General features: G+C 41.6%; 1 protein-coding gene across 14 annotated transcripts in view; it reads left to right on the top strand.

Annotated features, from left to right (window-relative positions):
- The window catches only part of MAGI1 (membrane associated guanylate kinase, WW and PDZ domain containing 1), a 642704-nt gene extending 629273 nt beyond the window's left edge, over nucleotides 1-13431 (top strand). For 12 of the 14 annotated variants that reach the window (XM_055342834.1, XM_055342837.1, XM_055342839.1 and 9 more), the window contains 5 exons: nucleotides 4107-4200; nucleotides 4343-4403; nucleotides 5339-5482; nucleotides 8176-8314; nucleotides 12374-13431. In XM_055342834.1, the coding sequence (XP_055198809.1) occupies nucleotides 4107-4200; nucleotides 4343-4403; nucleotides 5339-5482; nucleotides 8176-8314; nucleotides 12374-13176 (1241 nt within the window). In that variant the 3' untranslated portion in view covers nucleotides 13177-13431. Of the gene's footprint in view, nucleotides 1-4106; nucleotides 4201-4342; nucleotides 4404-5338; nucleotides 5483-8175; nucleotides 8315-10346; nucleotides 10436-12373 lie in introns of all 14 variants that reach the window. The other 2 variants (XM_055342847.1, XM_055342848.1) reach the window with 1 other exon arrangement.
- The last annotated feature ends 9560 nt before the right edge of the window (nucleotides 13432-22991 follow it).

Raw genomic sequence — 22991 nt, forward strand, 5'->3', positions numbered from 1 at the left:
GAAATCTGGGTGGGAATGAGACTTTAATCAGGCAGGGCCGACCCTTGGCTTATTCAGACTGACAGAGAACCATCAGTATGAATCGAGTTCTAGATAATGAAAGTATTTATAAGCTTAAAAATCAGTTACTTATATTAGGTCTTAAATTTATACTCCAGATCATTCTGATTCCAGGTATTTGTTACAGAGTAGGCAAGGGCATGGCAACGTGGGTTGCCATTGCTATTTCCTGGGCCAAGGCATAAGATAGTATAAATATCTTAATAGAAGGCTCTGTGGATATCATGGCTAGCGAAGGGATAGGGTGAAAGGAACAGGATTCCAACCATAACACGATTTTTTGAGTCTCGCAAAACTTCAAATATTTATAGAATTAAAATTTTCAAATACTTCCTTTAGATATTTATTACATGTGTATTTATGCACTAAAATATTTATGAAAGAAATGATTGTATCCTTTGTTGATTTATTTGGCTTTGTAGTATGGATTCCATAAGGGAGGCTAAAGGTATTAACTTGGGGGCTAGGTTGGAATTGTAATCACTTGCCATGGAGATATATTGAAACCCAAGATAGAAGCTCCTGTCAGAAGTTAGTGCCCTGATTTAGCACAATACCGTGACAGTGCCTTGAGAGCTAAGATATGCTTTGCTTGAGACATGATTGCCATTGGAAAGTGTAGTAATAATCCATTTTCATTCCTCTAAAGGGCTAAAGTAGGTGTAAACACTGATTAATAAAGGAATAGGATACTTACTGGAATTTATCATAAAAATAGCCAAATAGTCCATCTGTCTTTGAGCTTTAAAAGTCAAATACATTGGCATCCATTCATAACACGTTGCTGGAGTAGGCTTTTTTTTTTTTTTTTTTAATCAAGGGCAAGTTTTACTTTGGGATGGAGCTATAGATTTGTGAGAATGGGCTTCATCTCTGTGTTTTAAAAAGCTAGAAAGAATTTCAACACCTAAAGCCTCGGTTTAATTCTAAACGAAGACCTAAAAGTTTAATAAAATAGGTATAACTTTATTGATATTTTAAAAGCATCCTGGAAATCAGGGTATGCTAAAAATTATTTTAAGTACTTGGAAGATGGCTCATGAAATCTAGAATCAAAGCAGGGTATTTTGTTTTTTAATTCTGCTGTGATAGTTGGTGGTATTTATGCAGTACAATAAAGACACACTGCTTATTTGAAAGGAACACACCAATTAGATACGATTTCCTTGATACCAACACAGAATTCCCTTGTAAATGGAAATAAGACTCTGGATGACTTTGGACATGTTACCTACCTTTTCTAAGCCTAAGTGTCTCCATCTGTAAAGTGGGGTAATGATTGCACCAGTTTCATTGAGTTTTAAGAATTAAATGAAATAGTGCATGTGGAAATGAACTTAGCACAAAGCTTGGCACATTGTAAATGATCAAGAAATGGTTGGTTTTTTTAAAGATTTTATTTATTCATGAGAGAGACAGAGAGAGAGGCAGGCTCCCCACAGGGAGCCCTTTGTAGGACTCGATCCCAGGACCCCAGGATTGCTACCTGAGCCAAAGGCAGATTCTCAACTACTGCACCACCCAGGAGTCCCAAGAAATGGTAGTTGTTCCTAGATTAAGAAACATAGCAATAGGAGGAAAATTCAGTGAACTCAAATAATCATTTGCATATAAATGTTAATTTGTTAAATGCTTAAAGTTAATCTTCAATCCAAAACAGATTTGCATATAAATATGCAGAAAATAGAAATGGAGGATAGGCGGAAGATTAATAAAAGAATTCTATTTATATGTGTATTGAGTGATTATCTGTCATATCAAATCATGAAAGCGCAGAAATAAAGAAACTGTTTCAGAATGGGATCTGATCTGCCTAGAGAAGCCCTGGCTACCAAAAACACACAAGAACTCAAAAGGGGAACTCCTGCACAGTTCAGTAATTATAATCACTTTAATTACAAGGAAACGTTCTTTTTCGTATCCTGATTATGATTTCCCCATGGCCCGAACAATCTTGTGATTTCCCAGAGAGTCTCCATAAAATTAATTATGATAAGCAATGTGAATTTTTTTAAAGGACCAATACATGGGTTGATGAAACTTCTAGTGAATTATATTGATAGGCAGTCCAATCTCTTAGTCCATAGTTCTGACACAGTGGGTATACTTTATGAGAAATCACATAGATTTACCACCTTGGTTGTGCTAGGTAACTGCAATCATAAAAATGTACCAATAATATGGTTTTAATATTGTGATAACAGTAGTAAATACATGCTCCCAATTTAAAAAAAATGTGCTAATCATCTTTTGTATGGTTTTTATGTGCCAGGCACTATCTCATACACTTTGCTTTTCAGATAATCTTTACATAAGTTTTCTTAGATACTTGCGTTATCCTACATGTACAAGAGAAAACCGAGGCTTTCACTTTTAGAAAGTTTAAGTGACTTTGCATAAGTCCCAACCAGTAAATTACAGAGCTAGGGGTACACACAGCCAGACAATCTGAGTCTGGAATCTGACCTTCTAACCATTATGCTAAGAAACCTGAGAAACACCACCTCCCCAGCTCAGGGTGTATTGGCATAGTAAAGGCTCTGAGGATGCTCAGAGGAAAAACAAAATATGCCCTCTGTTTCACCTATTGTTTTTCATCTTCAGTTGGCCACAGGTTCCTTTCCCTCAGAATCTGTAGAAACAGTGGTTAAAACAGACCATGGAAAACTTGTCCTGTAACATGAATTGGATTCACTTTACGGTGTACTTGATCTAGTGTATTTGATTTTCTTATTAAACAGTGTACTTGATTTTCTTATTAAACTTGTGCCTTAGCTATCAACCTCATGGGCTTTATAGGTGGAATATAAACTGTTAAAATCGTAATTCAGCCTTTTCATTTTGCAGAGACTTTAAGTTCCCATGGAAACATTTTCCCAATTGAAGCTTTCTTACACATTATAGGTGGATATATGTATTCTGTAAGCATTAGGATGCCTACTATGAGCCTCGGGGCTCCTAGAAATTTGTAGACTCCATTGCATACTATGAATTAAATTGGCATTCATGGGCTAATCGTAGAACCTAACGACCACATTTAGTACTTATTTGATGAGAAAAATTATGCCAAGTTCCAAGTAGTCAACCTAAAAATAAATATTAAAAGTGCACCTTGCACATATATATAATTGCTTGCTAACTGTCTTGATCTTAATGGAGAAATAATTAGTAAAAGAATATATAGCCATTACTATATAAATGATTAAATTGTAATATATGCATGTTGGTATGCAGTCTATAGGGCATTCTCATGAGCATTTTCAAATTCTGGATCTCCAAACTTCTAGAGATTAATGAAGTTGCTTATGAATGTGGTTAGTGGAGAAGAAAGTCAATTTACATAAGAATGTAATCATATTCATTACATTAGGGTGGCTTCATGATTTATACAACTTATATTTACAAACTCTGGCTCTAACTAATGCCAAGTTTGGAAATTAATTTTTCATCCGTGATACTAGATGAGATCTGTGAAGAACTCTATATTTTCAGTTGTGCTTCATTAAAAGCAAAGGGGAAGAAGGTAGAGATTGTGTGTGTATGTATAGTTAACAAGATGTTAGCATACTTCAGATTTTAATATTCACATGAGGAAACCAAGCAGACTCACTAAATATTGCTGATAAATTGTAAGAAGCATTAGTAGAGACATTTACTATCAGCCTGTAAAATTCTGGGGAGAAGCACTATTGGTGTGGTGCAGTGTCTTGATGGGACTGCCATTTTTAAGTATCAGGAAGGCAGGGAAAGACACCTACCTTGGCTACAATTTTAGAGTAGCATTTTCTGGGGCAAACTCTTTATTAGTTCATTTGTGGGGATATCAGTTGAGAGGAAGGTAATAAGGACATACATGCCTCATATTACAGAAGAGCTTAGAATGATTCTTTAAAGTCCTAATTTTTTAGAAATTCAAGTCAGAACTGCTTCAAACAGTGACAGAGAAACCAGACTTGTCATTCAGATATGGGACTTCTACATCTTGCATGGTTTGATGATCTCTTCTCTGGGGCCCTCATTCTGTTATGCTCTGTCTCTCCCTACAGAGTCTTCAAATGCCACTCTGCTGACCAATGCAGAGAAGATTGCCACCATCACCACCACACACACCCCTTCTCAGCAAGGGACCCAGGAGACCAGGTTAGACATAGCTTTCTTTCGTTGATTTTGTTAGGATTAAGGGCAAAAAACTAACTCCTGGCCTGACGATTACTCGTCCTTATTTATTTATTTTTTCAGTTTCTCCATGGTTTTTTTACATTTATTTCTCTCATTTTGGCAGGAATACCACCAAACCAAAGCCGGAATCTCAGTTTGAGTTCAAAGCACCCCAGGCAGCACAGGTGAGGGGCATTCTTCTTTTTTCTCTGTTTGCTTTGCACATTTCCTCCCATTTTTCCAAAGCTATTTTTATGAGGTATCTTTTATAAGATGCCCTCAATTAAAATAAATAACCTCTTTGTGAGAGGATATACTAAATATGTACTCACATTTAATTATCTAGGAAGTGACATTTTATTTTACTACCTTTGAAAAATATTCCTAGATATCCTTTTCTAGGTGGGAAAAAACAAAAAACCATAATTGTCTCAAAAACTGGCAATCAGAGAAAGAGCAAAGTCACTAATATCTACTCATGGTATTCATAACTGTGTTTATGCTAAGGAAATGTCTTTTTTTGCTAAGGTGGACTTGTGAATTTCAGGTAAGACCTGTAGAGCCAGTCACCTGTCCCACAAGGTGGTAGTAGGGGATGCACAAACATTCAGGTGAAGCAAAATTGGGAAAGACTGGGGAATGGTTAAACTGGTTCGTTTTGACTGGGCCTTCTCAGAGCTCTCAGCAATCCATTCACGCTTCTCTTCAGCCAGGTTGGGAGCCACTCCCCAGATATGAGGAGGTCGTTGTTGGTGTCCTGGTGATGGACACTGCTGCCATTTTTCAGGCTTGGGGCAGGGAGGCTGAACATCCCACACTATGCAGAATGGTATCGTGTAATGACTTCCTGCTATAAATACAATTTGTGGCCTCACTGATTAAATTTTAATATATGCATGTTAGTGTGCAGTCTACAGGCACACTCGTGAATGTTTTCAAATTCTGCATCTGCAAACTTCTAAGATGAATGAATATATAAACAATTGAGAATCACCAAGAGAAGGATAAAGACTATGCCTTTTTGTCAAATCACCATGACAGAATATTTGGGAAGAGGTGGGAAGAAATACGTGTGCATATATGCTCTTCCTGAATGATAGCATTTTGTTTTTTTAAACAGGAGCAAGATTTTTATACTGTGGAACTGGAAAGAGGAGCCAAGGGATTTGGCTTTAGTCTTCGAGGAGGCCGAGAATATAACATGGACCTCTATGTTCTGCGCTTAGCAGAGGATGGTCCAGCAGAAAGATGTGGAAAGATGAGGGTAAGTAGGAAGAGGAGTCTGGGCAAATAAGTCATATGCAGTGACTTTTTGACATTATGTGGCTAGAACCTTCTTATTCTCGAGAACTGCATTTTCTCCTGTTTTCAGGACACTCTAAATGCATGATTCCCACCCTAATGTAAATGTCTCCCTCAAGCATGGTTGGTGCTAACTGTTCAAGTTAGGTGAGCTTTTCTAACTCTTCAGGGTTGAATGAAAGATTGAAATTACTTATAAATTTATTGAAGTAAATACTTTCTCAATCTTATTCCCATAGTTCTTTTTCTTTTTTCTTTCTTATTCATGAGAGAGACACAGAGAGAGGCAGGCTCCCTGTGGGGATCCTAGGACCCCAGGATCCCGACCTGAGCCAAAGGCAGACAGTCAACCACTGAGCCACCCAGGTGCCCCCCATTCCCATAGTTCTTATACTTAATCTCATAAGGCAGGCATATCACAGGAAATCCTGGGTATACCAGAATGCTTACGGAGTAGGAATGGCATGTAGTCATGTAGGTTCTGGGTGGTGAGCTCCATTCACTCTCCAGCTGTCACCTAGCCTCAGGAGCAGGTCAACTCTGCTTCAGTAAAGGACCAGCATCTCTGTGGCATGTATATTCATGGTTGGTCTATAGGAGTCAAAGCTGCAAATTTCAAATATACAAATGCCAAAACATTGGGCAGCCTGGGTGGCTCAGCGATTTAGTGCCACCTTCAGCCCAGGGCATGATCCTGGAGTGCTAGGATTGAGTTCCACATCGGGCTCCCTACATGGAGCCTGCTTCTCCCTCTGCCTGTGTCTCTGCCTCTCTCTCTCTCTGTTTCTCATAAATAAATAAAATCTTCGAAAAAAAAAAAAAAAACAACAACAAAAAACAAAAAAGCAAGTTCCAAAAGATCACTCTGTTCTGTTTAGATATCTAATATCTATTACTGTGTATGCATATGTCACTTTCTGGCAGAGATTAGGTGGTTTAAAAAAAAATCATCTTGTCATTATAGATCAGTCACTTAGACTGAGGTGTATACGTGGGGAGCAATTTGCAACAAATGAAAAGAAATCAAGACAGCCAGGTCAAGAAAGGGAAAAAAAAAGTGCATGAATTCAGTCCAGAGCTAAAAGGAAAAAACAGTGACCTAGAGTAGGGAACTTAATATTTGTACTTAAGGCATAATGTTGATTTTTAAGTTTCTTCAGATTAAATTTTTCAAAAGATTGATTGATTAAGAAAGAACTAGGGAAGGGCAGAGGGAGAGGGAGAGCATCTCAAGCAGACTCCCTGCTGAGCGCAGAGCTGGACCCAGAGCTCGATCTCCTAACCCTGGGATCAACTCTGATCTGAGCTGAAATCAAGAGTCAAATGCTTAATCGATTGAGCCACCCAGGCATCTCCAGACTGAATTTTTAATGAGTGTTTTCTTTTTTAATGGAGAAAATAGACCATGAATATGGCTATAAAAAGGTAGTGGAAAGTGGTACATATTAGCATACAGTTTCCAAAATCAAGCTGTATTACCACTTTCTTGAATCTTATGCATTTACGCACAATTTGTGCACAAAGGAGTCAAGACACTGTGTATTCCTTTTGTTTAAATGTCAAACATGTGGCGTATGCTTTTCCATGTCTTTGCATACTGAAAAAGGTTTCTGATTGAATGAACTGTCATTAGCATGGTATTTTGTATTATGCTGTATAGTTCACAAGACATATTTACATGTATTATCCAATTTGGTCCTCCTACTTTGGTAGGAATGGGTTGTTAACATTTCCTTCTACAGATGAGAAAGTAAGTTCCGTGAAGTTAAAGGGTTTGAGCAAGTTCAGTTAGCTAATAAGTGATAGGACTCAAATTCAAAACTTTAATCTCCAAAGCCAGTGCTTTTCCTCTTCTGCCTTCTGGAAAATGAGCTCCATTAGAGCAAGGATCTTACCTGTCTTGTTCACTCCTTTATCTCTAGTGCCTAGAATAGTAGCTGACAAGGTAAATGCCACATCAGTGTATCAGCCAGGGTTATGGTCTCATCAGAAAGCTCACATGGGGAAGCATTTGCTTCTAAGCTCACTCACTCATAGGGTAGTTGGCAGGATTCAGTGCCTCTTGGGCTGTTGGGCATAGCTCTCCTTCATTTCCTCATTATGGACTCTGTAGGGCAATTCACTATGTGCAAGAAGTGAGACAACAAAAGAGGGGCACATAGAAGCCAAAATTACTTTGTAACCTTATCTTTGGATTGACACATTGCATCACATTTGCCATACTCTGTTTATTAGAAGCAGGTCACTGATTCTAGCACACACATGAAGGGAAGGAGATTACACAGGATATGAATACAGGAGGAGAAGATGGGGGGTAGGGTGCCATCCTAGAAACTGCCTACCACATCTTCTTTTCCTCAACAATTAATATTACCCTTACTGCTTTATTTTTTTATCCCTTAGCACTTAACACTTTCTAACATACATGCATTTCTTTAATTTTCTTATTAATTGCCTTCCATTAGAATGTTGTCTCCATGAGGGCAGGGATTTTGTTTCTTTCACTGCTGGATCCTAAGCAACTGATTTTCTGGAAATATACTCAACGGATATTTAGTAAATCAATAAATGAAAGAATTTGAAATCATAAGGCACCTTGGTAGCTGGTCAAACCCTCGGTGATGTTCTCATTTTGTCTATCTCTTGCTTTGGCAGATTGGTGATGAAATTTTAGAGATCAATGGTGAGACCACCAAAAACATGAAGCATTCCCGGGCTATAGAACTAATTAAGAATGGTGGCCGCAGGGTGCGTCTGTTTCTGAAGCGGGGAGACGGCTCAGTACCAGAATATGGTGGGTCAAACTATGAAAACATTCCTTCCTTCCCTGGCATGACTCCATGAATTTGTCTCCAGAACTGCAGCAGGAAAGTCTTTTTGTTTTCCCCTATTCACCAGTGTCTTACCAGCCTTTCGCACCATGTGATTATTTGCCTCGCTTGTTCTGAAATCTCTACACATTTCATCCTTTTGCTTGCTTATGTGGACTGGGGCTTGGCCTAAGACAAGATCTTTATAGCCCTCTTTCTGATAATCAGAGAGAACATTTTGTCTAGTCCAACCAAGAGCGGAGGAATGTTTGCTTGAACTGTGCCAAACTGTTTCTCAGATCCAATTGTTAGCACAAAATGACTATACTCCTTTTCAGAAGCAGGAAAGCAGGTTTCCTGAGTGATATGTTGAGGCACAATTCTCCTTTATCTTTTCTTTTTTGATTACTTGATGTTTTTACTTAAGAGGTGTGAAATTTTGGAGATGACTTGGGGGCCTTGCTCACCCCCTATGCTCTGTATATGACACTTCCTCATCCCCCTTGTTGGTCCCTACCCCCAGACAGACCACCTGAGCCCACTACTATAAAACAAACAAAACTGTTGATATATTAGCCATATGTTTTTAGATGAAAAAGGATGAAATACAATTCCCAGTGCTCATCATGAGGGAAACATGTTACTAATACCTTTCCTATGGGGAAAGCCAGGTTATACATAGAGTTCCTTTGTCATATGTGTAGACATGATTTGAGTAAACAGCAGTGATCTTTACATAGCTTAGTGTTCTGATGGCAAAATATTGTATATTATAATGATTATGTCCTATTTATTTGAGAGTCTTGTTTAAAATTAAAAAAAAAAAAAAAAAAAGCTATGCCCTAGATGTAGGGCTTTTCTTCCCAACCAAAGGTCTACAGAAGTTTCTATAGAAACTGTGATTGAATGGTCCCCATATACGTTGGTTCCCTTTATTAGGGATTAATCTGTATCACCCTCCTTTCTGAAAGTCATTCTGCACAATTCCCAGTTGCATTTTGGACTTGATGAGATCTCCTTAATTAAGATGCAGCTCAAAGAAAAGGATAACTCATTTGAAGGACAGCCTTCCCAGGTGTTGGACACACATACAAGTGTAAAATCCAAGGGCCCAAGTTGGGGGGATGGGGCAAATCAGATGAGGCCCCTTTAGACATGGCCAACCACAGGGGAGGTATTTTGATGTTAGGATGCCACAGCTGTGCACTATACTAAACCTCTGACCGTAGGTGTATCAATGCCACTGAAACTGTGTAACATTGTCTCCCTTTTCTGTCTCCCCTATGCTTCTGTTGGATGTGATATTTCATTTGAGAATCATCGTCAGTAACCTGTGTACCTTCTCAAAACCTATGTCTGTTGCACTGAGGATGAAAATCCAACACTAACAAATGTTCTTTGGGCTAAAAATAAAGATCCTTTAAATACTCATTTTTCCAAGAAGGGTTGAACATGCCAGAGTTGTGCTGCTGTAATGTCTCCATGTGTCATTTGGACTAAATCTCTCTAATTCTATCAATTAGAGTCACAAATGGGTTATAATATGTTAAGTTCCAATATTTTTCTGACTTGATTGGAACCTGCTTCTCTGTGAGGCTATTTTTGTAATGAGTTTTTTGTACTTAATTTAACTGCCGCGGTCTTTGGGTGGGGGAGGGAGGGAACTTTGTTCTTTTGTTGTTTATTGTTAATGCTCTCCTATGCCAGCTTGTCATTGTTCCAGTTGTTTGAAAAAAAAAAAAAAGAAAAAAGGATGCATCCATTGTCTGGGTTCTTGAGTCACCTTATATGGCTGTCTAAAAAATGTCACTGTTCTGATTGCGGTCTCTGCAGCCTTATTTGAGTGTTGCCTTAGACTGTCTGACTGGACAAATAAACTCTCTTTGCCCTATGTTAACAAATGCAGATTTTTTTTCTTTCTTCTTTGTTATAGGGAATCTAAATGTTCAACTTTTTCTCTTTCTCTCTTTCTCTTTCTCTCTGACTGTTCTTGGTGCTGGGCCCTCCCTTCTACAGCGATGATACCTCCTAATATCGCTGCATGTATGAGAAATGAAAAGCTCGGGGAGGCTTGCTTCTACCTTATGGGCCATAATCAAACTACGGTTTGTAGCTCAATCAATACTAGGTGTTTCTGTGCTGTGGCCTAATTTCCTCATTGCTTCTGCTTAGCTCTATTTTGATATGTTTGGCAATTCATTCTGAGCACCCTGCGTTCTTTGAATTGTAAGTACACCACTGACCCTACTGAAGTCTTACTCTCCCTTATCTTAAAAGTAGGCGTGAGAAGCCCCAAGGTTAGATTCATGTGCATGATCTAATAAGCACCTATCCTTACCCAAAGCTTAAAATGACTCTGTAGGCCCCTCTGTGTGTTAATTCTAGGCCCCAGCATTCAGGAAGAGCCAAACCTCATATCACAGAGCCCTGCCCTAGGTCGGTAAGGCTTTGTTGGACAGAAAAGTGACATTTCCTGCTCAGCCAGCTATCCCTTGGGAAACTGCAGCCCACAGGCCAAAGCTTGTTGACAAGCTGTTTTTCTAAGTAAAGTTTTATTGGCACATAGCCACGCCCATTTCTTTAATAAATTGTCTAGGGCTGCTTTTACACTATAGTCGCAGTTAAGTAGTTACCACAAACTTTGCAGCTGGCAAAGCCAACCAAAAATATTTACTCTCTGAAAATTCACAAACGCTGCTCTAGGCTATATGCCTATTTTTTATTAAAACCCATCCTAGGTTTTGGGAGATCATTCATGAAACAGATTGTTTAATGTTGACCTTGATGCCTCATGAAAGATCCTTAAAGAGTTCCTGTGATTCCTTCGTCTCTGGGACTGTCACCCTCATTTGCCCTCCACTCGGCAGCACACCATTTCAGGTGTCTGGCCAGAAATAGTGTATGTAACGTGTATGACTTCTTGAGTTGGGTTGCAGCAGAGTATCCCTGCTTTCAAAAGAGCTCTCATAATATCGGGATGCTACCTAAAACATTGGCCGTGTCATTTCAAATAGTTTAATGATAAATAGGAGCGCCCATGGGCTTCTCTGCTTTTAAATCTGTAGATATCTTAATGTCCTAAGAAGCATCGCAGTGAGTCCTCAGCTCCTGGATGCAGTTAGGGATACCTGGCGTAGCATAAGGAAAACTGCCCTCTGAAAGGTTTTCTCTAAACCCCATCTAACGTCAAACGTGCACCTGATAACCTTTCTTCCACTCCCTCTTGTCAGGCAACTCCACATTTTGGGAATAGTTTCTTAAACCTACGCAAACTTAGAGCAAAGTGTTAAGTAAAATTGACAAAGGTAGAGAGGATGTTCAATGGACCCTCACGCGCACGTCCCATCTGCCAGTCATCAACATCTGGCCATGTGGCCTCTCTAAACAGCCCTTTGCCCACCACCCTGGAATGCTTTTTTTTTTTTTTTTAAAGAAAAGTGTTTTAAAATAGAAGTATACTTTGCATTAAATGCTTAAAGCCTGAGTGTACAGCTCAGGCTTTTTTTTTTTTTAATCTCCGAATCAACACTCACTTTAATTACCCAGATCAAAATACAGACTCTATACATTCCCCCAGAAAGTTCCCTCATCCCCCCTCTAGGTCATTAACCTTAATAATTTTTAAGCGAATTAAAATAAGTATTCTTTAAAGAAAAGAATGTTTTCTTTGGTGGGGGCTGGGCGGGGAAGAAGGGTGGGCAGGGGAGGATGGGGGTGGGTGAGGAGGGAACAGCAAGAGGTAGTTAAGGTGGGGACTTTGTGCTGTTTCTAGATACACTGTCTGCCTTTGTGCGTTTAAAGGCTAGAATCGCGACCCAGGCTGTGGCTCCTCAGTGACCTAGGTCTTGAGGGCAGCCGCGGGCAGCAGCCAGATGCCACCTCTGCTTGGGCCTTCACTAGTCCGAGGCCCAGTGGGCTTGGGTCCTGGGCGCTTTGACAGTTGTTTGTTTGTCGTGACTAATGAGGCCCCAGGCGCGGGAGCGGGGACAGCAGCCCGAGGCCCCCGATACCAAACTGTGGCTCTCGTTCCTTTGCCTTGGCAGACCCCAGCAGCGACCGGCACGGCCCCGCCGCCGCCGCCGGGCCCCAAGGTGTTCCGGAAGTGAGGGCCGCGCCCCCGGACCGCCGACCGCATCCGTCATTGGAGTCCAGTTACCCACCCGACCTTCACCAATCATCGCAGCATGGGGAAAAGCGGGCACACGGGAGAGACCCAAAAGGCAGCAGAGAGTCCAGCAGGCAACCCAACGAGCATCACACCTGGAACGGCACTTCTAGGAGACCCGACGGCGGGGCTTGCCGACCCAAGGACCGGGCACCCGAGGGACGGAGAGAGGCGCCCCCGGAGCGGCTGGTGCCCAACGGCCCCAAGAGGAGGTCCCCGGAGAAGCAGCGCCGGGAAGGCACCCGCAGCGCGGACACCACCCTGGAGCGGAGGGAGAAGCCCGAGCGGAGGCGCGAGCGCTCGCCCGCCCGCAGGAGGGACGGCTCGCCCGGCCCGCGGAGGAGGTCCCTGGAGAGGCTCCTGGAGCAGACGCGCCCCGCCGAGCGCAGGAGGGGGAGCTCGCCCGAGCGCAGGGCCAAGTCCACCGAGCGCAGGCGCGCGCGCTCCCCCGAGCGCAGGCGCGAGCGCTCCCTGGAGAAGCGGGACCGGGACCGGGACCGGGACCGCGACCGCGACCGCGAGGAGCAGCGAGGGGGCGCCCGGGGGCGGGCCGAGCCGGGGCCCAAGCCCGCCCCCGCTCCCGCCCCCGCCCCCGCCCCCGCCGCCAGGGGCTGCAGACCCGCGGCCCCCGAGCCCAGGAGGCGGCCCTACAAGGAGTGCAGCACCGACCTCAGCATCTGAGCCTCCGCGCGCCGCCCAGCCAGCCTGGACGGACCGTGTGTGTCCGAGGGAGCGAGGTCGCGAACCTGAGATCATCCTCGTTTACGCACCTGGTGACGCGTCTCACACCCGATGATCCGACGAATATAGCAACAAACATTTTATGCATTTGAAATCTTATAAGAAGAAGAAAAAAAAAAGTATATATATACATATATATATATGAAAAGTGTTGTGCCTGATGTATAATATTAAAAGAAAGTATTTTTAAATGCATACTTTTTTTTTTTTTTTGGAAATTTATTTGCCAAATGCTGCCCCGGAGGGATACAAGTTTTGTTTCTACGTTAAACTGTAGAGTTGTCCGGAATTGTTTCCTCTCCCCCCTCCTTTATTTTTATTTTTATTTTTATTTTTTTGGTGGGGGGAGGGGAGGGCAATCTTTTTCTCTCCTGGTTTAAATAGGGCTGTCGATCATTTTCTCTAAGGGAAATTCTTGATTCAGTTGATTTGATGTAGATTGTCACGTAGTGATGTAGTGCTGTAGTCAGGAGTCTTTCTTTAAAAAAGGAAAAAAGAAAAAAGAGCAAAAGGCAAAAGTTATATGTGTAAAAAAGCTGAGGACTCTTTGGGATGGATTAGGATTGCCCATGATCCTAAGATGAAACTGTATGAAGAGACTACTATTGCAAATGAAGGATATTTATAGCTAAGCTACACAGCACAAGGAAATGTGCCCTTCTGGAGTCATAGTTGGTTCAGAAAACAGTTTGGACTCTCCCTGGCTATAGAAAGGCGCGGAGAGGAGAGGTGGGCCGCCGTTTACCCAAACTGTAGCCCAAGCGCAGATGGGTCAGGTTCATTAGCATCGCCACCGTCTAATAAGATCTCATTAAGGCAGCGCCGTCACAGCTTTGCTCAACTACTAGAGGGAACGGACAGCGACCACCTTCTGTGTTGTCTTGTCTGATGTGAGGCTGAGTAGTGGACGGAATGGGGAACGATGTGCCCCGTGCAAGAGAGCCCTGAGAATCCCCAGTACGGAAAGTGTGTTCCTCCTTTTGTAGCATAAGCCCAAGGTTGCCCTTCGCTGAACTGGGGACTAGGGAGTGAGCCTTGGTGGAAGTTACCTCTCTGTTGATACTTAAAGAAGTGAGGGTTGGGGGTGCTTATTCCTAGAAGTGCCATTTCCCTTCGAAACCATAATAAAGGTCTCCAGGATGGTTGAAAGGGAAAGTCACAGTCCCAGTGGTTCTAGATCGAGTTGGCAAACCTTTGCCCTCATGACCCTGTCCTTTGAGTCTTTGGACAGCAGAACAAAGCATAACAATTTTTCTTTTTCAAACGACCCATTCTTTTGCAGTCCCTCAGGAGGTGTGTGGTTGGGTCGGCTTGTAGCCCCGGGATGTGGTTGAAATGGATTACTGCCTAGCTGAGCCAAACGTTTGCTTGTACCTGTTGGACCACTACAGCAAACCGCTGCTTTCGATGCATTGTGTATTTCTGTAGTACTGTTTTGCATTTTCCATTAACAGACACAAAACTTTGCAAGTCAATCACTGTTATTCTCATGGTACTGTTTAAAAAAAAAAAAAGAAACAAAAGGAAAAAGAAAAAAAAATGGAGAAAACCAGCCAATCATTGTCTGTACAGAGTTAAAAATTGTAATTAATAGAGCCTGTTTTAAAAATTAAAAAAAAAACAACTGTTGCCTTTTTTCTTGTATAAAAGAGAATTTATGACAAAAAAATTTAGCTGTGAGGAATGTGATATGTGTTTATATTTCTGAATATGGAACAAATTGATTCATTGGGATATATTTTAATGTAAACTAAATCAGGTATGTAAAGCTGTTTTAAAATGGGAAACTATATAAGTAATTCTCTAAAGCTTTAGTTGGTTTGAATATCATCACTTCCTCCATGGTGAGCCTGCTTGTGAATTAGTAAGCACTTGTTCGCATTCTCCGTTCCTCACTCATTTCTTGCAGTGTGCTATGGACTTAATGCTCTTTCTGTATTGATGAAAAGCAGTATGTGGGCCAATCTTTTTATAAAACACTATGCATATATAAATATTACATTGTTCATAGCTTTATTTGACTTCTGGGTTGATACATAACATAGACTGAGTTCCTGTAGTTGTGTGGACCTGCACAAAACCAGTTCCTTTCCTGGAACAGAGAGACAATGTTCATTCGGTAGCTGAAAAGGAGGAAGAGGGTCTGTGACTGCTACTTTTATTGCCAGAGTTTTCCACACACACACACTGAGCTGTGGTAGTAAGGCTGAGGGAGAACACAACTGAATAATGACGTTCGTTTTCATCAGTTTCCTAGGAGCCAATTTGGGGATTTTATTCCCCAGGCTCCACTGCTAGGAGTTTTCTTGCTATTTCTAGCAAAATCTGTGATGTTAAATGATCGATGCTCTCACTTGTGGTCCAGAATTTTAAATAAGTGAAATCAAGGTGGATTCTTGGAGTACATCGTGAAGTTAACATCTTAATGTCTTTCTTGTTGTCAGAGGTGATATTTGACATTTTAAAATCTCTGTGCTACCCACCATCAGTCTGTGAAGACTTGATGTGGCGGTTTACTCGGAGTTCCACGCATCACGTTTGCTTTGGAAATATTGTACTGTACAGGGACTATGCATTAAGCAGAAAGATAGTTTTCTCTGAACTACTGTAACCTTAAATTGGAGACTGATTCTTGTGAGCCTACTTTCCCTAATCCCCCACTTCATGTAAATGTCTTGATGAGAGATGATGGATGAGTATTTTGTATGATTAAATCAAACCATTGAAGAATTCCCCTCCCACCCATTACACAGTTGATGCCTGAGCGAATGTTGGGGGGAGAACTCAACACCCTACTTGTATTTTTTAAGTTTTCTTTTGTGAAAGATTTTTTAATGCATTTTTACTGTAAAAATACATGGAAATGTATGCATTCCATAACCACTATTGCTTCCGGATTGATATCTTTCTTGTCTCTGCGTTTTCTCAAATGTATCAGGGTCAAGTAATCAAGTGAGGGTGTCTGGCTCCAACTCAATGCAACATCATGCCAGTCTGTCAAAAGATAAGGAACTATGCCTTCGCAGCAGTAGTACAGTGCCTTGCTGCTCGAAGTGTGGTCCGTGGACCACCCGCCTCATCATCACCAGCAAGGGTATTAGAAATGCAGAATCCCAGGCTCAGCCTAGACCTACTACATCAGAATGTGCATTTAATAAGATCTCCAGCTAATTCAAATGCACCTGAAGTTTGAACAGCACAGTATAGTGTGTCAAGGAACCGGGGTAAAAAACAAGACCTGCTAAGCTACATGCTTCATCACTTCCTGTGTGATCTTGAGCAAGTTCCTTAACCTCTTTATAGGCCTCACTTTCCTCCTCCTTAAACACATCTCAGATTTGGTAAGAATAAAGTGCAAAGTGCTTAGCACACCTCTGGCAATCAACAATCCTCAGTAGATGACACTAAAAAAAAAAAAAAAAATTTTTTTTTTTTTTTTTTTTTTGAGGAGGAAGATGTTTTGCCTGGCAATGGATGTTCTCTTTCATTGTTCCAGTTTGTTTTCCAGTGAAAATGAAGATGTTATAGATGTTCTCTATAAAAATGGGGGGAAAAGGGCACCTGTTTTAATTATAAAGTTGACAAACGGTGTGGCTCATGCTACTGCACTAGCCTAATTGCAGGTGTTTTGAAATATAAAACCGAGATGCTGTGTTGTGACAGTTAAGACGAAAATAGTCTCAAAGCATAATTTACAGAGATGTACGTGGAGTTAGACATGTGCTTAACTAGTCCTATCTGATGAAAAGATTAACCAGTTAGGGAGTGGTTTACCACATGTCCTGGTTGATCAGGTCATTTCTGATGACTTTCCAACTTCCTTCACCCAGTTTTTGGATTGTGGCTGTAGTATGACTGAGTAGTTAGGGTTTTCCTATACAACCTAAGTTTCTGGGCATCCAAAGGTATTGTGTTTAATAATAGCCCTGCATACTACAGTACATCCCTTTTGCTGTATTTTGTTTTATTTTGTCACCAGCATGGTAATTACACTGTTCACTTCCCCCAGGATCTCTATTGTTCAAGATGGCACCTAAAAACGGTCCCTGGCTTACCTGATAATGGAAGCTATTTGTAAAGTCTGTATGTCCCACAAGTTCTTTGCCTGCCATAGTCACACTAAAAAGCATGTGCCGTTACTCAATTAGAGCTGGATAATATAGCTGGACTCTTCCTGCCAACGGGCAACACAAGAGCACTTTTGATGGTCTGCATGAATCCTGAAAGGAAGAGCCCTTTCAAGTTCCTCAAGGGGATTTTTCTTATAATCAGGCAACATCATCAGCATTGTGGGTGTTCAGCACCATCAGATTCTAGGGCTTTTGAAATATGCATCATTACAAGCTCCTAAGAAAGCAAATGACAAAACTGGACTCTTTCCAACACAATTATTTGGGGTGTTTTTTACAGGAGCAGTCCTCCTGCGGGAAATTTTGACTAGTTCCACCCATTGATGTGTTTATACCTTGTGCTCCTCATCAGGAGCTGATAGTATGGTTTTTCTTCTCTAGTACAAGTATTAGAGGAATGCTGGATCGAAAATACAAAGATCTTTTTGAAAACATGTCTTTTAAAAATATATATATTTATTTATTCATGAGAGACAGAGAGAGGCAGAGACACATGCAGAGAAAGAAGCAGGCTCCCTGCAGGGAACTCGATGTGGGTCTCGATCCCAGGGCCCTGGGATCACGCCCTGAGCCGAAGGGAGACGCTCAACCACTGAGCCACCCAGGTGCCCTGAAAGCACATGCCTTGAAGCAAGGTGGCATCAATAGTAAATAGGTGTCCCACGTGACTGCTACCCTCCACTATATCACTGCTCTGCGTAACTGGAAAGTCTTCACTGTCACATCCCTTGAGGAAACAACTTGATCTGCACGGCCTGGCACTCCAAGAAGCACTGTCCTTTTAAATATATTCATCCCTTGGGGAATAAAGTCTGATCTCCAAGGATCATAGGGCTGAAGAGAAAATAGCTCAGACAGGCTGCTAATTCTCACCTGTATAATAAGCAAGGCTTATCACTCATTTATTCCTCCGACACGTCTGGAGGACCAGCTCTGGGCCGGGTGCTCGGTGAAGCTAGAACTACCTGCATCCTGGGCCCCAGAGTTGATAGCTGGGTGGGAAAGGCAAACAAACGCAAATAAACCACACAGCAAGCAGAAGTGCAGGACCTATGAGAGTAATTGATAGGGGATGTAGCCAAATCCAGGAAGGTTATGTGTAATTTGGGGAGGAGGAGAAGGAGTTAACTGGCGGAAGAGGGAGACAGTATAGTCTGAAGCAAGGGAGAGAAGTGTGGTTCAAAAGGGAAGGAGCTGCACCTTGAGGGGCTGGGCAGGTTTGATCCGAATTTTAGACTTAAGAGCAACAAGGGGCCTTTGAAGAATAACAGAGCTCCTGGTGAGCGGCCTGTGCTGGGGAACTGGGGTGGGAGCGACCAGCTTAGGCTTGAGCTGCAGGAAGGATCTTAGCAGCAGGGACAGTGGTCTAGGAAGGGTGGCAGTGACGCCCGGAGGCTCTAGCACGGTCCAGGCAGCAGCTCCTATCCTGCAAAACCATTCCAGATAAGGCAGGATTTCTCAGAGCCGAAAAGCCCCCAGGCCCGTGTTTATCATCCTATTACAAGAATTCATTTTCTTTCCAACCTAAATCCTTCTACCCCCTTTTCTCTAAACCTTTGTAAACACCTGCAGAACACTCTGTAACCGATTCTTCTCGTAAAGGCGATCATTCACCGTCCCACCTGGTTTTCTGAGTTTACAGATTCCCACCTCTCTACATCTTTTTTCTTCAGACCCTGCCTTGAAACCTTGTCATCTTGTTTTTGCTTCTTTCTTTCTTTCTTTCTTTCTTTCTTTCTTTCTTTCTTTCTTTCTTTCTTTCTTTCTTTCTTTCTTTCTCTCTTTCTCTCTTTCTCTTTCTTTCTTTCTCTTTCTTCTTTCTTCCTTCTTTCTTTCTTTCTTCCCTTCCTTTCTTTCTTTTTTTTTTTTTTTTTTTAGAATCACCACATTTGGGATCCCTGGGTAGCTCAGCAGTTGAGCACCTGCCTTCAGCCCAGGGCCTGATCTTGGAGTCCCGGGATCGAATCCCACATCGGGTTCCCTACATGGAAGCTGCTTCTCCATCTGTGTCTCTGCCTCTCTCTCTCTATCTCTCTCTATCTCTCTCTCTCTGTCGCTCATGAATAAATAAATACAATTTTTAAAAAATCACCACATTTTTCTCAAGCCACAGAGCCCAATTAAGTATTATACAGTTTTTGCCAGATATTCCCTGCATTTGAGTGTTGAGAAAGGAACCATTCCTATAATAGCCAAAATAAAATGCAACTTCCTTCCTTCCCATCTGTCAATCCCAGTCCAAAGAAGTAACTATTATGAACGGCTCTATTCATGACATTTATGATCTTTTTCTATTTATGTATAAATATGTATATGTTTTTATAGTTTGGGCTTTTATTTTTGTACAAAAAAATGGACCAGTAAGTACATACAATTTTAGGCACTGTACCTTTATCTTCTATATTGTGGACAGTTTTCCATGTTAGAATATATATGATTGTGTATATACATACAGAATATAGAATATGAACATATATAAAATCTCAAATACCTCATTTATTCTCTTCCTGTCAGTCAGTCCCCTTTCCCTTCTCTCGTGGAATACTGCAACATTCTTACTTTTCTCCTTTCCTTTATCCTTGCATACCTAAGACTCTTCCACCCAGCAGCTAGAGTGATTCCTTTAAAACATCAAGCGAAAGGTCCAAGTCCTGACAACAGGCTACATTCGAAGCCTATGAGGTCCAGCATCTCCTTTCTGGGTGACCCTTCCTCACCGTTCCCCTCCAGCCACACTCCACACTTCCTAGGACCTTTGCTCTAGCGAATCCCCATAGCATGTGCCTGGAAAGCTCTTGCCCAAATATTCATGGCTGGCTTCTCTATGTAAAACTGCCCCTGGATTTCCCCTCTCCTTTTTACCTCCTCCAAAGCACTTCTACTTCTAATAGCTTGTATAATTTAAGTACTTACTTATTATCTTTCTGGTTTATCACCTGTTTCCTGCCTCTAGAATCTGGGCTGGTTTTGTGGACGTGGAACCTGTGCTTTGGTTCCACAGGGCCCTGCACTTAGAAGGGCCCTGTGTTTGGTGTAATGTTCCACCATCACCATCTTAAATTTTTAGTAATTTCTGCACAGGGAGAGCCACATTTTCCATTTGTACTGGGTCTTGCAAATTACATAGCTGGCATTGTCTTGAACGTAAGCTTCATGAGGACGAGGGTGTTTGTCCTGAACTCTGATGAATTCCCATGTCCTGGAACGGGATCATATCTATAGCAGGTGCACATAGTAGGTTCTCAGGAAGTAGAAGTATTCTGCTCTCTCTTAGTAGTTTCACATTCTGAAGTTGACCTCCATTTAATCTCCTAGTCCCTATGAATTAAAAAAAAAATACATGCAGCAGTGAGGCAGTGAGCAACCTTATTTATAAAACTTGGTACCCTTGGGTGGTTCAGTTTAAATACTCTTGGAAGGAATACATAGTGGTGGTTCTTTTTTATTTCTGGTGACATTGATATTATTGAAACTTTGCATGCTTTCATTGGAAACAGCTGTTTTTAGCAAAGTGCTTGCAGGCTCCAGACCTCTTTCTCATCCCATGAGAGTTACTACGTGCACAGCGTAATCACCAAGCCAACTGTGGATAGCTTTGACCACACGCTGGAATCACCTGGGAGCTTTTGAGATGCTGAAACCTGGACCCACCCCAGGGTTGTCATGTAACTAGTCAGGGATGTGGCCTGGCTTTTTAAAAATCCTTGGGTATTCCTGACAGGAAGCCAGAACATTCTTCATCTGCTTTAACCCCATAGACTATGTGGGATGGAACGGGTCTGCTTTGCTTCTCTCTCCTTCATAGCTTCCACTGGTAGCCTTCTTTAGTTTGCAATAATATAGCAGCAGCTTTAAGGAAGGATGGCTAGGGAATCTTTTCCCAAAGTAAACTAAGAAGTTTTTGGGAAATTATTAGCCAGACATGTGAATAATGGACATTATTTTGGGAAATTATTAGCCAGACATATGAATAATGGACATATATGTACTGATTGTGAATTCTATTCAATATTGCTGTTGCCACTAAACTTGCTCATTAGTAAGGATAATTGAGAGACTTCAACATTCTCAATGAGATCAGAGCATCGTCCTGCAAACCAAGATGTGGCCAGAGTACTTTCACTTAAATTCATCTGAGAATTATTTTAATGCTCTTATTAAATTGGACATTCAATGTGAAAATCTAATGAGAGAGAAAATATTAAATAATTAAGGATTAGCATTTGTAAGGACAAAAGATTGTTTTCTCAGAAATTCTTCCAAAGTATTTATGATGTTCCTCCCACCCCCAACACACACACAACTACTTTTGGCAGACAACTTTGGGGCTGAAGAGTAATTGTGTCATGACTGAACAAGTGGACTGGGACATTCCTATGACCAAAACAACATACATGCCTTAAAATTTAAGGGGAACAACAACTTGGGGAAAATACTGCTAGGACTTACTGCAATCCACCTAGAAGCTCTGGTATTAGAGCTTCAATAAGAGAATCTAACACTGATCCAGCCCCACTGATATGCCTAACCCTCACTCAGGACCAGGGGGAAACTTAAAAATGTATTTGAAATAGTCATGAACTAGGTACCTAGTCTAGAACTAGGTAATATCCTTCTTCATTGGCTGTGGAATGTGGCAAGACCAGTAAAAATGTCATGTCTCTCCAACCCATCAATTTGACAATCTTCCCTATAACCACTTCTTCTAGAAGGAATTTTATGAGGCAGATGCTCAACTTATCCTTGGATATTATATCTCGGTAAGATCTTAACTCCTTCCATTACCTCCTGAAAATACAGTTTAGTTCAAAGCAGTCTGTTAGCAGATAATGTGCTGAGGACTATTTTCCAGGCATGGTGCTGGGCACTCGGCGGTCAAGCAAATATAACAAAACCTCAAACTTCCTGAAGTGTAGAATGGAGCCAGACAGACATTAAATAATTGTGTTAAATTGTCATAAAAGCTGTGGAGGTGTATGTGGTGCCCACGAGGGGCTTTAAAGAAGGGGACTTGGTCTGAATGGTGCAAAGAAGGCAAGGGGCTGAAAGGCTCTCCCAGACTGGGCAAAGGCCTCCTCGCAAAGGGAGTGGAGCTTTATTCCAGGAGTGGGGTTGAGACCCACAGGACTAGCGATCTAGGAAAGTAAGGAAGAGCTAGAAGCAAAACCTGGCAGGGGTCTGTGAGCCTTAGAGACAGAGACCCACTGCCTTTTCCCAATGGGAGAGAAAAGAAAGACAGAGGAGCACTTTATAGAAGACCAAGTCACATCTCCCCCATTGCTAAATTATTTCCCACTACGAAAAACAGTGAAAATGGCCCACATTCAACATTTCTACAATCCTAAAACCCACTAGAATAACATACAAATATGTGAAGGGGGGAAAAATCACATATTGGTCTCCTTTTCACAAAGGAGCAGGCATTTTATTTATTCTTCCTTCAAAAGCCAGCACTTGGGGTTTAGAAAGCATGCTTGGGCTGGGAAGACTTCCGCTGCCAGTCACTCTGTGCTAACGGACAGGTGTTATTGGAAACTTGTAACACAGGAAAACATTTCCTGCAGATAGATGAACAAAATTATTGAGCAGTGTCATGAACCCCATGAAATCACCAGTCTGGCTTCT

This window comes from Nyctereutes procyonoides, unplaced genomic scaffold, assembly GCF_905146905.1.
Source record: "Nyctereutes procyonoides isolate TBG_1078 unplaced genomic scaffold, NYPRO_anot_genome, whole genome shotgun sequence".
Lineage (NCBI taxonomy): Eukaryota > Metazoa > Chordata > Mammalia > Carnivora > Canidae > Nyctereutes > Nyctereutes procyonoides.